Below are 18,038 nucleotides of genomic sequence, written 5' to 3' on the forward strand. Positions count from 1 at the left end.
TCACGTCTGTAGTGTTGTGTGAATGAACCCGTGGCCGTAGAAGCACAGCCCATAGTTAGTCCTCCCTCTGACCCCTGACCCCTGACCCCCGCCCTCAGTCCTGTATTTAAATCAATAGAGAGAAAAAGTGAAAAAGAAGGCAATTATGCAATTTCTACACTTTGAGATGTGTACATATGTACAGTTAATGTGTTTTATTTTGATTTTATATTGTTAGAGACAAACACAAAACGATGAATTGTGAATTTTCTGGGAAAAGTATTTTTCTCATTGACCCATTTCTTTCAATGTTTATGTTTCAAAAGACCATTAAATTGTGGACTGTAGCTTTCTTTTATATGGGAGTTTTCTTTTTATTTAATATTAAAATATTTACAGAAAACATGTCTGAAATAAATCTACAGGTATGATTCATATGCAGAAAGTAAAACACTAGTGCTCAAAAGTTTTAGAACACTCAAATTTTTCTAGTTATTTATTGCAGCTAAAGTCGTGCAAGTCCAATGAAGAGCTTGAAATGGTACAAAGGTAAGAACTGAACAGACAGAGGTTAAAAAAAAAAAGATAAAAACAGAACACAAGTCCAAGCTCTGCCAAAACTACCTCAGGAAAAAAGAACAAGATGGTAAAGTTTGAAAACCTGGAGTGTCCATCAGCACAGTGTCCAGACTTAAACCCCATCGAGCTGGTTTGGGATGAACTGAACAGAAGAGTGAAGCAACCTACAAGTGCCACACATTTATGGAAACTTCTGCAACAGACTTGGGAAGAACTTTTATTGTAAAAAGAATGAGCCATGAGTGTGTTCAGCTGTTAAATCTGCCAAAGGTGGACACTTTCATCAATCAAAAGTTTAGAATACGTTTTGGTCAACAGTAAAAAGCTGGAAAAAGTGTGCTTTTCTCAAACGTTAGGATGGTAGTGTATATATATATATTTATATATATATATATGAACTAAAAAATGACACCATATTGGAAATCCTGGAATAGTCATGGAAATTGAAAATGTTATTTTCCAGGCCTTTCTGTTAAGTTCTCATTAGGCTATGATGATTATTTCTGAATGCCTTTTGTTTAAAAGAGACGACAATAAATGCACTGACGGGATTTTGAATGTTAAAAAAACTATAATCGTAAACCATAAGGTGAGTGGAAAGGCTTAACATTTCATATTTAGCCCTAAAAGTCTGATCAATTCTACACATGTAGGTGTCGTAAAGTCATGGAAAATTCACTTTAGATCATGAAAAAGTCATGGAAAAGTTTTGAAATTTTGTCAGTGATAAAGAGTGGGAATTCTGATTGCCTCAAATAATAGTTCAGTTTATGAATAACACAAAGGTTTGTCACTTTGGACACATATTAAAGTGTTATTTTAACAGTTTTTAGAGGCGACATCAGAGTCTGAAACTTTCTGCACCAATTACGACCAAATAAAAGATCCTGCTGTTCGAGTACCACCAGGTCTGAAGTATGTGGAGTGAAGTATTATTTCTTCACCCAAAATGATTTTACTGACCATTTAAAGCTGCCATCTCTGATTAGACTGTACAACCTGTACTTGTGTTCTCACGTTTCACCACCAGGTGCTCTACGGTCACTGCACTCTGATGTGTTCAGCTTTATCTTGACAGAAGAAGAGCAGAGACCACAGGTGAGTCTGGACAAAGGACAGGTGAGGGGAGAAGAGAGCAGGGAATGTGTTTGAATGTGTGACATCAACTGGTGAAAAAAGCATCTGATGAAAGTTCTAGTATGTAACTTAAAATAAACCTAAATAACAGCAAGTTTTTCTTTTCATTTTGGATGTGTTTATGACACTGAAATTCACTTGATTGACCTAAAGGGCCTCCTGCTGCTTATTTTCATATATAAACTTCAACAGACATAAAACTAGACTATAATGGAAATAGTTTATCCACCAGCTGCCGTATTCCTAACTGGAAGTGAACATGGGCACGCTTCTGGCTCCATCAACTCCAATTGACTTTACATTGAAACATTTTCTCCCTTTTCTCTGTAACTGTTGCTGTGAGCCTTGTCATTTTAGTCTTAAATGTTCATATTAATTCGCTCTACGTGTATCAAATGTATTTATTTCGCTATTTGTCTGTTCATTTCCTATTTCTAAAATGGAAATTTGTCGATATAACTTCTAGCCTTGTTAGATTAATTTGACTGGAGATGAAACGCTGATACACCCTCAGTCCACTTTTTTTCACACAGTCTATGCAGAAAACTATCTGGAGAATTTATTATTTGTTTATTTATTTCATTCACAAAGTATAAAAAGACATTAACAGTGTCACAACATCAAACGTACAAGAAATGAAGGAAAAGGAGCAGAAAGAAGAGTCGTCTTATGTTCTCTGCTCCTTTTCCCTTTTCCAGACAAAACATCAACACTGATCTTTACTTTAAAACATTTCAGATCAGTACATTTCAGTTCAGACGACATGACAAAATTACTGTTATTAAACACTTTTAAATCTCAACTTTTTCTATTCCGACTCGACTTGGACTTGACGTCAAAGACTCGAGACTTACTTGAGACTTGCAAAACAACAACTTGGTCCCGCCTCCGTTACCAACCATCCCAAACCGATTATGTCCCAGTTTTTGATTTTGATAATCTGGTCACCCTGCGCATAAAACCCTCTATCTGGAGAATGTTCCGGAATGTGGCTCTTAACTTTCTATTTCTATTGAATCATGCAGAACGTCACACTGTCACTTTAATACAGAGGTAGGGAGACCAGACGTCCCTATTTACCCGGGACAGTCCCAGTTTTGAGTCCTGTGTCCCCTGTTCCAGCAGATTTGTACAAAACCAGTGATTTGTCCCAGTTTTATATAAGAAATGTCCCAGGTGTCCCTATTTTTGACCAATTTGATCCCTGCCAACAGTAAAGAGGGGATTGCCATTTGTTTAGGGAAAATACAGAAAATCTGAGCATGAAAATGACCATAAGGGGGGAAAAAATGTCAGAAATCCTTCAGATTACGACTATGACTCAGGAAGTAAATTAAGAATGGACAATGTTTAAGTCTAAGGACCAATTTGATACCTCCCAATAGTAAAAAGAGCCATAAATTTTTTTTTTTTTTAGGTAAAATACAGAAAAGCTGCTTAAAATTGACCAAAACACAGAGAAAATTTGACTATACTGACTCATATGTTCGTCATGAAGGGCCAACAGTGCAACGATTTTCCTTAATTACGCACTCGTTTCACAATTTTATTGTTACCAACCACGAAAAACCGTGGTGTCATAGTTTTTTATTTTGATAATCTGGTTACTATAGTCTAGTTTTTGCATAAAACCCATGTATGTATCTGGAGAATGTTCCGGACTGTGGTTTTAACTTTTTATTTCCGTTGAATCATGCAGGACGTCACGGTCACTTTAACACAGACACCACACTTAAATATTTTACACATGAGCAAATAAAAATGCCACGCTTCTGCTTATGAATCTGAACTAAACGAGACAAAGAACGAACAGGAAGTTTAACAATAATCAAACAATGATTCTCGCACTTAAACTCTCGCCTCCATCTCTTCGCCAACAAAAGCTGAGCCCATCATGACTCACTCCGCTCTTCCCGTAAACACAAACACGGAAGTGATGCAACAGCTTCAGCTTCGGCGCGGGGCCCTCGTTTCCCCTCGTTTCCCCCGGTCCCTGATGCTCTGTGCGGGCGGAGGAGCTGGAGGATGGAGGATGCTGCGGAGGGTACCACTTTAACAACAGCCGGGGATGCGGACCACGCCCTTCCCCTCTTCGCCGACAGAGGGCGCAGCACCGTACCAAAACTGACCCCACCGACACACCGTCAGCATATCAGAACCTCCAGCATCCCCTGACCGTCCTTCAGCTGTGCCATCACCGCGTTACCTCCTCGGAAAACCGCTCCCGAACACCGAAACACGGACCTTTTACGCGCGCCCGGACGCCAAATTACGCACGCATCCAATCCACTATGTAGGTTTATCGCTTCGAAATTTGTGACATCGCTTTGAATTTCAGCAGCACGTCACTGCGACAACATCCAGCATCTGCGTATCAACGAGGATTCATCGCGTAAAGAAGTCAAATCGTGATTGCCAGCGCGCCCTCGTTTCGTTAACCGAGGGAAACCAAAGCGGATTTTCGTGCGCTTTTTTCCAGTCTTGCGTCTTTGCGTCTTCGGGCCTTTTCTTGCTCCGCATCCCATTCTCGTGTAGCAACAGCAGCATCCTGAACCTGCGCCATGGCCGACGTCGTATCGGAGTGCAACATTAAAGTGCTGTGTCGCTTTCGTCCGCTGAACCAGTCGGAGATCATACGAGGGGACCAGTTCATCGCCAAGTTCCAAGGAGACGACACTGTCATCATCGGGGTGAGTGCAAATCGGGGGCTAAATCGCGCGTAATTTCGTTGTTTTACGTGGGCCAAGGAGCAGCAGGCCGGCCCCAAGAGTCCTCATCAATAAATCAGCAGACGCCGGACCCATTTGTTGTGTGCACTGGGAGGATGGGTGTGGGAATATAAAGATAACGATTTAAAAACTGCAATCTGAACAATCCTGATCACGTATTTTGAAGTACAAATATACTACAGCTACTTTTATTGACACACGAGCTACGGAGCAGGATAATCCCACCAAAAAAACTCCAAATGTACGCCGATAACAGTGTAATGAAATCCAAAAATCCAAAAATACCTGAATGAAACCCTAATATTTATAAATTAAAGAAATTATCCAATTTATTTGACCTTCTACAGCTAAAATTTAAACTAAAATACAACATAAATAGACCACATTGAGCCACAAAATACAGTATATATAGATCCAGCGTACATATTTTGAATTATAAATTGATATAGATCGAGAATTTGACTGATTTTAAGGTGTTTTTTAAGGCAAATATACCAACTCTGGAGCAGGATAAACTCAGTAAAGAGATTTAAATGTAAAAAGGTACAAGGAAATCAGCTGTTTTGATGTGTTTTTTAAGACAAATATGTTTTAGTTGCTTCTTGGGAATCATATGGATGTCTGTTTTTTCCAGATATGTTGACAAAAAGGTCAGATTTGGAGGAGTTTTTAGGTCTATATTCTTGTTTTGGGTTGGATTGGAAATTAATTATAAAATAGTGTAATATATAGATGTGGTTTATTTAGTTTAGTTGTTGTTTGACCTTGATGTGGTCATCCTGAAATCTGATTTGGTCTGGGTGCTAAACTAGGAGGGTTTAGAGCCAATGCAGGTCTCAGTCCAGTCTGGTCTTGTCCCAGTTGAGACCTGGTTTAGTTCTGGTTCAGATCTGGTTCAGACCTGGTTTAGACCTGGTTTAGTTCTGGTTCAGTCCTGCTTCAGACCTGGTTCAGACCTGGTTCAGACCTGGTTCAGACCTGGTTCAGACCTGGTTTAGACCTGGTTTAGTTCTGGTTCAGTCCTGGTTCAGACCTGGTTCAGTCCTGGTTTAGTCCTGCTTCAGTCCTGGTTTAGTCCTGCTTCAGACCTGGTTTAGACCTGGTTTAGTCTTTGTTCAGACCTGGTTTAGACCTGGATCATACCTGGTTTAGTCCTGGTTTAGACCTGGTTTAGACCTGGTTCAGGCCTGGTTTAAACCTGGATCATACCTGGTTTAGACCTGGTTTAGACCTGGTTTAGTCCTTGTTCAGACCAGGTTTAGACCTGGCTCATACCTGGTTTAATCCTGGTTTATTTCTGGTTTAGTCCTGCTTCAGACCTGGTTTAGTCCTGGTTCACACCTAGTTCTGACCTAGTTTAGCTCTGCTTCAGACCTGCTTTAGTCTTGGTTCAGTCTTGAATTAGTCCTGGTTCTGACCTAGCGAGGACCTGGTTTAGTTCTGGTTTAGACTTGGACTACAAAAGAGTGTGGTTCTAGTCTCCCCATTTCTCCAAAACCATTTCCATAAAACAAAATCTCCACATGGACCTGAAAACCCCTCACACTCTGTACTAGTTATGGTTTTAGTTAAATAGTTAAATATTTCTGTTAGTGTTCACAGTGACGTGGCGTAGTTTCTGTTAAACTCAAAGGAGGAATAAGCGTTTTTTTCTGTACAAAATGGTCTCTGTGCTGAGCCTGTCCACACTGAAACTCTATCTTGCTGTTTCAGAAATGCAGACTCACTCAATCTGGCAACAAGAGACGCTTTTCTCATCTGCAGGTTTAAGTGCACAATCATCCCAGAGATTTGGGAACTTCCACTTAAAACCTTTTATTTTATTTTGGAGCTTTTATTGGGAAAATGTTGTTTCTTTGTCAATAAACTCCTCACGTTTTGGAATAAAGACGACAGAAAAGTGGAACGTAATGAGTTTAGAGACAGACTTCCTCATTTCTTTATTAGGAAGTCGGGAAATTCAAAGGATAAATTGGATTAGTTTTTTATAACATGTGTAATTTTTGTTAAAGTTCCGGTGTGAAACTTTATAATCAAAACATAGATTCAAATAAAAGCTCATTTTGGAGGTTCTGTTTATTGCACTTTAACTTTTTGTGGAAGTCCTGGTTCAGACCTGGTTTAGTCCTGGTTTAGACCAGGTCCAGACCTGGTATAGACCTAGTTTAGTCCTGGTTTAGTCCTGGCTGAGACCTGGTTGAGACCTGGTTCAGACCTGGTTTAGACCTGGTTTAGGCCTGGTTCAGACCTGGTTTAGACCTGGTTTAGACCTGGTTCAGACCTGGTTCAGACCTGGTTTAGACCTGGTTTAGTCCTGGTTCAGGACCTGGTTTAGACCTGGTTTAGTCCTGGTTTAGGCCTTGTTCAGACCTGGTTTAGTCCTGGTTTAGACCAGGTCCATACCTGGTATAGACCTAGTTTAGTCCTGGTTTAGTCCTGGCTGAGACCTGGTTGAGACATGGTTTAGTCCTGGTCCAGACCTGGTATAGACCTAGTTTAGTCCTGGTTCAGACCTGGTTCAGACCTGGTTTAGACCTGGTTTAGTCCTGGTTTAGACCTGGTTTAGACCTGGTTTAGTCCTGGTTTAGACCTGGTTTAGACCTGCTTTAGTCCTGCTTTAGTCCTGGTTTAGACCTGGTTTAGACCTGCTTTAGTCCTGGTTTAGACCTGGTTCAGTCCTGGTTTAGACCTGGTTTAGTCCTGGTTCAGACCTGGTTTAGTCCTGGTTCAGACCTGGTTCAGACCTGGTTTAGTCCTGGTTCAGACCTGGTTCAGACCTGGTTTATTCCTGGTTCAGACTTGGTTTAGACCTGGACTAGTTCTGTTTAGACCTGGTTTAGACCTGGTTCAGTCTTGGTTTAGACCTGGTTTAGTCCTGGTTTAGTCCTGGTTCAGACCTGGTTCAGACCTGGTTTAGTCCTGGTTTAGTCCTGGTTTAGACCTGGTTTAGTCCTGGTTCAGACCTGGTTCAGACCTGGTTTAGTCCTGGTTTAGTCCTAGTTCAGACCTGGTTTAGTCCTGGTTCAGACCTGGTTCAGACCTGGTTTAGTCCTGGTTTAGACCTGGTTTAGTCCTGGTTTAGACCTGGTTTAGTCCTGGTTCAGTCCTGGTTTAGACCTGGTTTAGTCCTGGTTTAGTCCTGGTTCAGACCTGGTTCAGACCTGGTTCAGACCTGGTTTAGTCCTGGTTTAGACCTGGTTCAGACCTGGTTTATTCCTGGTTCAGACATGGTTTAGACCTGGACTAGTTCTGTTTAGACCTGGTTTAGACCTGATCAAACCTGCCCCAGACTCAACTTCAGCATTTAGTCGTTGTTTTTATCACCTGCAGATGGAGGAATTTTCCATTTACTGGAGGGAGTTGTAACTTGTTTTATGTAAACAGCCTTTACATTATTCAAACTATTATTCAGGCCCATGTTAAACCATTTTCTGATCTGTTATAATGTAGTTTCCTCGTCACAAACAGACCTGGAGTTGTGTTTTGTTTCATTCACACATTTAACACACAAACCCTGCACATTTAGACTGAAAACACTGTTCCACACACCTTCACTACAATCATGTGGATAATTTCAGCCCTGGAATTGCACATTTCTACTGAACAAAAGGTAAAAAAGTAGCTTGAAAACTACCACTTCATGACATCACAAGGTGGAACAGAGCATTTAAGCTTTGTAGATGTAGAAAGACTAATAATAAAAAGTTACTCAGACATGTGTGAATGAAATAAAAGTTACAAAACACAGCTCCAGGTCTGTTTTTGAGGAGTTAACAGTATTATAACACTGTTTAAAGCTCACAGGAGTCAGTTTTGTGTAATTTAGGACTTTTAACTTATAAATTTAAATCAGATGTTACGTCCAGACAGTTTGAGAAAACTACTACTTTAGTTAAGAGTCTCTAAGACTTTTTTCTCTTATTCGTTTGTTGGACCACTGCTTTGTACTACTACTACACAGCAAAAACTGGAGGGTTAACATTTCAGTGTAAAATATTTCAGAGTAGTTTTTAACACAAAAAGTGTTATTTTAACTATTTGAAAGTTAAGTGTGGTTTTAGTTGGGTTATTTGGATTTTTGAGTTGAAATGGCTGAAGTTAATTCAACTTCTCTTAGTGTTAATTAAAATTTCTTAGTGTTAATTCAACTTCCTCTAGTATTAATTTAACTTCTCTTAGTGTTAATTTGTCTGTTCTCACCCACCACTTCAAACTCCTGCGAGAGTAGACCAGTTTGAACTAGTTTTGTTCATAATTTCATCTTAAATTAACTAAAATAAAGTGTAAAAATAAAACACCTCTGTGTGTTGTTTAGCTGAATCAGGAAAACCCTTCAAAGTGTTGTCTGTTTACTCTATAAACATTAATTTAACTCTTGATTTTGGGGTCAAACAGGAACTATGGTCCAGTGATGCTTAATTAACATTTCCAAAAATGTTGAACATGTTAATGTTAATGTTTAACAGACTGGACTCATATAAACCCTGAGAAAATGTTAAAATTGATTCTGTGAGAGTCAATTTTAACACTCCACTTTTACTCTTACTCTCTGTAAGTAGGAGATGAAGCCAGTATAGAAAATAAATGACGTGTGTTTATGAAATCATCAGATCCATACATTTTTCCTGCTCTTGTTGTGGTGACGTCATTCGAGCGTCAGCACTGGGATCTGTCGAGCTCTTTAGTGGAGCTGTATAGATTTACACGGTGACGGTGGGTGGTCGCGGATGGCATTGAGAGGCAGTGGGTGATGGTGGGTGACGTTTTCATATTTTGGACTAAATCAGGACTATACCAGGACTAAACCAGGACTGAAATAGGACTAAAACCAGGAGTAAAACCAGGACTAAACCAGGACTAAACCCATGACTAAACCAGGACTAAACCAGGTCTAAACTAGGACTAAACCAGGACTAAACCAGGACTAAAACCAGGACCTAAACCAGGACTAAAACCAGGACTAAACCAGAACTAAACCAGGACTAAACCAGAACTAAACCCAGGACTAAAACCAGGACCTAAACCAGGACTAAACCAGAACTAAACCAGTTCTAAAAGCAAGACTAAACCAGGACTAAACCAGGAATAAACCAGGACTAAAACCAGGAATAAACCAGGACCTAAACCAGGACTAAACCAGGACTAAAAGCAGGACTAAAAGCAGGACTAAACCAGGACTAAACTAGGAGTAAAACCAGGTCTAAACAATATGACACTAACAGTAGGTGAACATAATTTAAAGCAGCAGTGATCTCATATAAAAATAATTTCTCTATCAATAATTTTTAAAATATGCTTAAGGAAAGACTGGTCTTTTTATTCATAATCCAAAGTATTCAGATTACATTACTCACTTTAAGTAATTTAATGGATTACGTTACAAACTACATTTTGGGATGTGTAATCTGTAATCTGCAGGGGAATACATTTTAAAAGTAACACTCCCAACACTGGTTACTGCTCAGATCTGTACAGTAAAGATGCTTGATGTTCAGTGTGTTGTTGTTTTTTTTTTGCGATGACCTGGAACTGAATACATGTGAGATAAATACGTTTAATGCCACACTATGGAGCATTTCTGACTAGCAATAAAAGTTCTAGGAAGACAGGGAAATGTTATGATCTGGTATGAATTAGATAAAACCAAATCCCAATTCTAATCTTTGTCTTTTTTGTGTGTACGCTGTGATTTCCTGCTCCGTCTCTCTCTCTCGTGTGTGTGTCAGATTCTCGTGTGAGCAGAATCCATTAGCTCGTTCCTTTGGTTAATTAGTTTTGATTAGATTTTGTGTCTGTTGTTGCTAGGTGACGTGTAGATCTGTATCAGACCGGAGCGTGACGTCATGGTCCGTTATAATGGATTTATCTCATTGGTCTTGGCATCTGTAGTTTAGTCCTTGGTTTTAGTTTGGACGCTGCAAATTTCTCTGATCTGGCCAAGATTTTAAAACGTATATCAGGTTATTCGTCTTGTTTACAGAGACTTTTCTGAGATGCTTAATTCTTTTCTAGAGGTTGTTTATTTTAAGATAACTTGTCAAGTAAATTAATCTTGCTGCATGGACAGAATTTCACTACTTTTAAGTCATTTTCTGATAGATTTAAGTGTTTGTATGTTACATTTTGGGCATTTTTTGCAGCGGAGTTGTTACAGAGACTTGGTTTAAAACTGGAGACTGCTGGGAATTCTAGGTGCCACAGGGGTGCACCAGTGTCAAAAAAAACATTGTTGTGTCCTTAGGCAAGACACTTCACTCACATTGCCAAGTATGAAAGTGGTGTGTGCCTGAGTGTTGTTTTATTATAACGCAAGAATCACATTGCAGAGCAGGTTTGTACAGATCTAAACTACAGGGTCGGCAGTTTGTATGCGGAATAAGACAATATCGTCGGTCTGCGGAGCATAAATGGCTGTTTCTTTCTTTCCCATTTTTGTATTTGTATTTGTTTATTTATTTCATTCATAAAGTATAAAAAGACATTGAGAGTGTCACAACATCCGACACACATGAAATGAATGAAAAGGAGCAGAAAGTAGAGAAAGACAATACATCAACACCGATACTAAACATTCCAAATCAGTTCAGGCACAATTACTGATCAATTGCAAACAGTAATCTTCACCATTATGCACAACAACTTAGTTTTCTTTTTCATACATACACATTGCATTTGATTTTATGTATTTTTTAAATGTCATCATTGTACTTGATTCTTTTATTTCTTTGTCAAGACTATTCCATAACTCCTTTCACAGTGATGCTTCACTCCATAACCTCGGTTCTGAATCTGTTTTTTTTTTTAAACATGTAGGTTCCTTTTAAATTGTCGTGGCTTGTTCTCATCTCAGTCTTTGAATATTTACAGGTAACACATTACACTTTGCTTTATACATGACTTTGAGCGGGTAGAAACGGCAAACAAAAAATAAAAAAATCTACAATATATTGTACTGCCAATACTTCCTTCATTATTTTCAGCACAGTAGTAGGTCTACTGCTGTAAGTGCAATCATTTGGATACGAAAAAACTGCATTCATGAAAGTACTAGTGTTAACGCTGTATTTGGGTTATGTCCATAAGTATCATTTATTTGTACAGTTTGAGCAACTCCAGGAAGAACAGTTGATAGCCAAGGTCAGTTAAATACAATCAATCAATGAATGAACAGGTGGAAATGATCACTGGTGCTACAACCTGGTACAATGCATCTCTGCTGTCAAGGTTAATGTAAAATTTGTGCGCTGTCCCTGTCTCAAATAAATAAATAAATTCCAATGTCATGTTAAATGTACAGCTTTTGATAAGCCGCATAGCCGTAGTTCTACAGCTAGCCAGGGGTTTATGTTTATGTACTTAGCAGACGCTTTTATCCAAAGTGTTTCCCAAAAGCAGAGTGCCTAACCTGTTATAGTGACTTAGTTGTCAATACTAACGTTAAGGCTCATGCCATGTTATCTTGAACTAAACTTGTGAACTTGGTTGCTTTCATTGTCAGAGGCTCTGATCATCATTCTGTTTATGTACATTTAACATGACGTAGGAATTGCTCAAACTGTATAAATAAATGATACTTACGGACATAACCTCTCATGAAACACACCTGTTGCTGCTTTGCTTCGACTGTACACAGTTTAGACTTTTGCCAAAAAGAAGCGAAAAAGCAGACAGGTGCAAAACTCTTTCTGACTGGTTGATTACGCGCTACAGGAAACGCCCATTAGGGAGTTTGTGTGGCACATCCGGAACGTCCATGCTGCAGACCAACCCTCCAATAAAAGATTTAGTTGTTTGAGAAGGAAATTATGGTACTTCAAAAACGGCAGCATTTGTGATTTACTAATAGCGTCCATTTCAAATTGCAATTTCAATTTGATAACAATTAATTATGTTTCCTCAGTGTAGACTCTCTTTAGTCCTTGTTCAGACCTGATTCAGACCTGGATTAGACTTGGCTAACTCCTGATGTTGTAACATTTTGAGGACATTTTCCCATTCAAAAATAGGAAAAAATCAAGGATATTTTATTTTAAATGGCTAATCTCTCTGTTTGTGTAATCCCTCAGTTGTCCAGGCTGGATCCATCGCAAAGGAATATTTCAATTCTGTCAGCTGGACAAAAATATTTTTGATTGAATACGTTTCGCAGCTTATCAGTTTTCTTGTCCAGTTGACAGAATTGTATTTCTCCTTTGTGATGCTAATCTCTATGGCAACAGTCCAAGTTTTTCATCATTCAGAAACCCATGGATTATACTACTGTGTGCTCTTTGTTCTGTTGAGTTCTGCTCTCTGGCACCCTGTGGAAAACTCCAGACAAAGCGATGACATCTCTTTTATCAGAAAAGTGACACAGTGCAGCTTTAATGTGCGTCTGTGGTCCAGTGTAAACAATGTAATGCAAAGTCCAGTGCACTCAGAGACTCAGAGACAGTACACGCCACACCGGCTTTTACCACAGACGAGGGACTGTTCATATTTACGACTTCTACACTCACTGATAATTAGAAAATCTCCAGATGGGGCGGTTCTAAACACTGCTCATTTTGATAACTAGTTTTGGTCCAAAGTTATTCCTCACTCCAAGGTGCGTTGTGTAACTTTTCTGGTGGAGAGTCCAATGCTTTGTCTAGAATGTTCCACAGTATGGCATTAAACCTTTCTATCTTCATGGAGACCAAACCAGACCAAGCTACAGGTCAGATCTGTGGAGAAACAACCCCACTCACAGTCAGAGGGAGAGTTTTTTGAGGCATTTCTGACCCATACAAGCACCTTTAACAAATATATATCACACTTCAAAACGTATTATCATGACAGTACCAAGATTTAAAACTTCTATCAGGTTATTCATCTTGTTTTCAGATTTATTATCTAGTTCTGAGTCTGTGTAATTCTAGTCTAGAGGTCGTTTATTTTAAAATAACTTGATGCATGGACAGATAATTTCACTGCTCTTAGGTCATTTTCTGATAGATTTAAGTGTTCATATCTTCAATTTTGGCCAAGATTTTTGCAGTGTACCTTAGCTGGAGGATTTTTTTTTTTATTGTGCATGTTTTGGGTTGATGGGGGGAAATGGAGCACCCAAAGAAAACCCACACAGACACAAGGAGAACAGGCAAAATTACACACAAAAAAAAAAGGGTGTTCAAGCCTGGAACCTTCTTACTGTGAGACGAAAGTGCTAACGGTCACCGTGCAATCTGCTCACACACTGTAGAATAGACATGACTCCATTTCCCTCTGCTCTCCCCCTGTTTCCTCATCAGCCACTTTATTGACCATGTACTTGAGTAATATTTTATTGAAGTAACTCTCTCTTGAGTAAACGTTTTGATTTCTCTTCCAACAAGATTTTTACCAAATGATTTGAACTTTTGAATATGTTTTATTTCATGATTTGGGGATTTAATGACGATGAACAGTTACTCTTTACATTTTACTTGAGTTGTAATTTCTCCTTGTACTTTGGTAATATTATTATTTTTTTGTTTTGTTTTCCTGTTGACTGAGGATGAGCCAGTATCTGTTCACACCATTTACTTGAGTAATATTTTTATTAAAGTAACTCTTAATTGAGTAAAAGTTTTGATTGCTCTTCTTACAAGCTTTTTGTTAACAATATGAAATTATTTTTCTTATCAATTTTTTTTTTTAAGGAATTACAGTATACTTATACGAGATTTATTTTATTTATAATTTTATTTATTTTAAATTTTATTTTATTTATATTTATATTATTATTTATTTTTATTTTTTATTTTTTTTCAAAAAAAAAAAAAAAAAAATCTTGATAATGAGTGTCAAATCCAGATATCAGAAATTAAATAAAAAGAAACAATTGAAAGACAATAATAATGATGATGATAAAAAATAAAATCAAAGGAAGAGAAAGAGCAGAGGGGATGGAGCAGATTTTTTTAATGATTTGCAGTATTCCATAAACGAGCCTCATTTCTGTTCAAATTTTTCTTCATTTTCTTGAATTCTTAGTTGCAATATTAAACTTTTCCAATTTAAGAAATCCTAAAACATCACTAAAACCACTGAGATATTAAAGGAACTGCAACAGATTTTCAGAGAAGTAGTATTTTGACATGAGTACTGTCAGAATTATTTCATGATTTGATGATTTAATTACTCTTTACGTTAGTCTTACTTGAGTACTAGTTTCCCGCATTAATTACTTTTACTTGAGTCATTTCTTGGTCCACTTTTTTCTCCTTGTACTTGTGTAATATTATTATTTTTGTTGTTTTGTTTACCTGTCGACCGAGGATGAGCCAAAATCTGCTCATACACACTGTAGAGTAGACATGACTCCATTTCCCATCATCCCCTGCTCTCCCCCTGTTTCCTCTTTAGCCCATTTATTGATTGGGCTAAATGAGACATCAATACATCATAAAGCAGATGACCGGGGCGCTCGATACACTCACTGTGACTCCCGCTAATGGACTGACTGTTAGACGAGCTGCTAATAAATAATCCCAGCTCCTTTAAAATAATTTTGAAACATGATATTTATTACTGTTTAAGATATCGCAATAAAGTAAACAATAAACTCGAGACATTACAGCTGTTTTAAAGGTCTTACATCGCAAAATTTGACTCTTGTGAGCTTTAAGACGTGTTAGAATGTTATTATCTCCTCAAAAACAGAGCTGGAGTTGTGTTTTGTTTCGTTCACACAAGCCTGAGTAACACTGTTCTGTTGCTCTTTTCCACCTTATGATGTCATTAAACTTGTAGTTTTCAAGTTTCAACAGCTTCTTTTACCTTTTGTTTAGTAGAGATTGGTAATTCCTGGATTGAAATAATCCAAATGATTCTAGTGAAGGTGTACAATAATGTATCAGTTTTATATAACGCTTTTCTGGACACTCAAAGATGCTTTACTGAACATTATTTATTCACTCCAAACCACTAAAGATGTGCAAAAATATCAAAATATCGACATATTGTATAGTTTAATGTGATCCCCAAAATAATTTTTTTGTAGATTTTCTGAAATTATTTTGTTACAGAGCTACAGTTTTGTTGCTTGTTTAGAGAAAGGAAAATTGTTTATGTGACAAATCCGTGTATCATTTGTTCATTCGTTTTTCAATATAAAACCAAAAATATGAAAACGAAAAAACAACAGTTTTCTTCATTATTTGTCTATTTGTCAAAACCACAATGAAAAAACAGATAATGATTTGTTTTTTAAGTTTTTGATTTTGTGTTTAAATGAAAAATGGAAAAAACTGTTTCCCGTTTACGTGACTTCTGTGACTGTGATGTCGGACTGAACCAGGACTCATCCAGGTTCGGGACCAGACCGGAACCAGACCAGGACCAGAGCGGGACTGAGACCGAGAGTAGTCCAGGACCAGACTGGGACCAGACCAGAGGATCAGTGCCCACGGCCGAGCCGGAGCTCGAAGATGAGGCTTGGACCCCGCGTTGGCTCGGAGTCAAAGCTCGGAGTCTGCTCTGATCCCGGTCTTTTCCCACTCTGGTCCCGCTCTGGTCCCGGTCTCAGTCCCGTTCTGGTCCCACTCTGGTCCCGGTCTCAGTCCCGGTCTGGTCCCACTCTGGTCCTGGATCAGTACTGGTTCAGTCCGGCATCGGAGTCACAGAAGTCACGTAAACGGGAAACTGTTTTTTCCATTTTTCATTTAAACACAAAATCGAAAACTGAAAATAAAAAAAGAATCGTTATCTGTTTTTTCATTTTGGGTTTGGAGACAAATAATGAAGAAAACTGTAGTTTTTTCATTTTCTTATTTTTGGTTTTATATTGAAAAACAAATGAACGAATGATACACGGATTGTGACTCATTTGACATTTTCACCGTTTTGATGATTAAAATGTTTGTGCTTCCCCCGTGGCTCCTGATTTTCCCAGCGGTCTCCCATCCAAATACTGACCTGACATCTGAGGGGGATCAGACTTTGACAAGCTGGTAGGGCTAAAAACTCAGTGGAGCACTTCCTGTTACCACATGACATCACAAGGTGGAACAGTGTTTTCTGTTTGATAGAAGAGCTCAGCCTAAATCTGGAGGGTTTGTGTGTTCAGCGTGTGAATGAAACAAAACACAACTCCAGGTGTGTTTGTGACGAGAAAATAACAGATCATAAAATATGAATAAAAGGAGTTCTTGAACCTCTCTTAATGTCGACTGTCACAATTATGCAACAAATCCTTTGGATCAAGATACATTCCCCCAGTGCCGCTTCATGCATGTACAGGACCTTCCGAGGACCCTTTGGCAAGCTCTTGTATCTTATTGTGGCAAACTTGCAACATACCCAAATTTCTATTTATTTATTTATCTTTTTTGCTATAGTCAAATTAATAATCCCTGTTGAATTTACCATCTACTTAAAGGCAAAAACACACACAAAACATTTTTTTCTATACATCTATTCAGGCATTAAGAGGTTAATGTGAAAATTAGTAATTATAATTATAATGTTGTTCAATCAAAATATATATCAAATATATCAAAATATATATTCGTAAATCAGATCTATTACGCAGAATCTCCTTTTCAGAGTTGTTTCCTCTCACCATTTATTCACCTGAAGTTGTATTCGTAGTGATTCATGCATGTTTCAGGCATCTTTAATTATTTATTTTTATGACACCGAATTGCTCCATTTTCTACAATTTAATTTTGTCAATCTGTACAAATGATAAAAATCCACTTCTCACTACCATAATTTCCCACTATGGCGCCCCATTTTTCAAGTCAGCGTTCCTGTTTCTTTATTAAGTGGTTTTATATATTGTGATTTAAAATGTGTAAACAATAACAAAACAATCCCCGAGTGTCATAGATTATAACTCTAAAGCAGACACAAACACAATATGTATTCAGTAGTTACGATAGTTATTGTATCAGTTGATATTGCAATGGTGATAATTTTATTTATAACGTATTAATAAGTGCAGAGAGAGTGAATTTACTTGAAATCTTCCAAATCTGCTCCAAACTGGTTTCGTCATTATGGTTCAAACGCAGAGAGAAAACAGTAGATGATGCAATGTGATGTGTGAAGCTACTGCGTCCAAGTAATTTCCCATGTGGATCATTAAGTTTTGTCGACATCTCAAGTCTAAAATTGACATTCCACTAACCTCCTCGAGCTTTATGTCTCTTCCGTTTTCATTTTAACTCACTGGTTTGTTTAAAAAGACGGATTTGGTTCACCGGGGACGACACGTGAGCTGTTAAATATTAGGGTTTCATAGCGATAAATGGTGAAAAAGTGAATTAAAACTGTCGATCTCTAACATTTCTTTTCCATTTTGTGTGTCCAGGGGAAGTCGTACGTGTTTGACAGAGTGTTCCCCACCAACACCACCCAGGAGCAGGTCTACAACACCAGCGCCAAGCAGATCGTCAAGGGTCAGTCCCCCACAAACCAATCCAGCCGCCCCCACCCAAACAACCACCCACTCACTCACAAACACACTTATTACCGTAATGAGGGCTGTAAACCTTTACTGCTAGATCCCCCGTCTCCTGGCAAACAGTCAGTCACTCACATCCACTTCACTGATTACCCTCACCCTCCCCCACCGTCCTCCCAGCGTCTTCTCTTCACGTGTCCTCT

General features: G+C 38.4%; 1 protein-coding gene across 1 annotated transcript in view; it reads left to right on the top strand.

Annotated features, from left to right (window-relative positions):
• The first annotated feature begins 3,863 nt into the window (after nucleotides 1–3,863).
• Nucleotides 3,864–18,038, top strand: part of kif5aa (kinesin family member 5A, a) — a 45,223-nt gene continuing 31,048 nt past the window's right edge. Inside the window, 2 exon segments of the mRNA XM_020940841.2 lie at nucleotides 3,864–4,385; nucleotides 17,743–17,830. Coding sequence (XP_020796500.2) covers nucleotides 4,257–4,385; nucleotides 17,743–17,830 — 217 coding nt within the window. The 5' untranslated portion in view covers nucleotides 3,864–4,256.

The sequence above is a fragment of the Boleophthalmus pectinirostris genome, unplaced genomic scaffold (assembly GCF_026225935.1).
Source record: "Boleophthalmus pectinirostris isolate CB_2022bp ecotype Guang Dong unplaced genomic scaffold, ASM2622593v1 HiC_scaffold_8, whole genome shotgun sequence".
In the NCBI taxonomy this organism is placed as follows: Eukaryota; Metazoa; Chordata; class Actinopteri; order Gobiiformes; family Gobiidae; genus Boleophthalmus; species Boleophthalmus pectinirostris.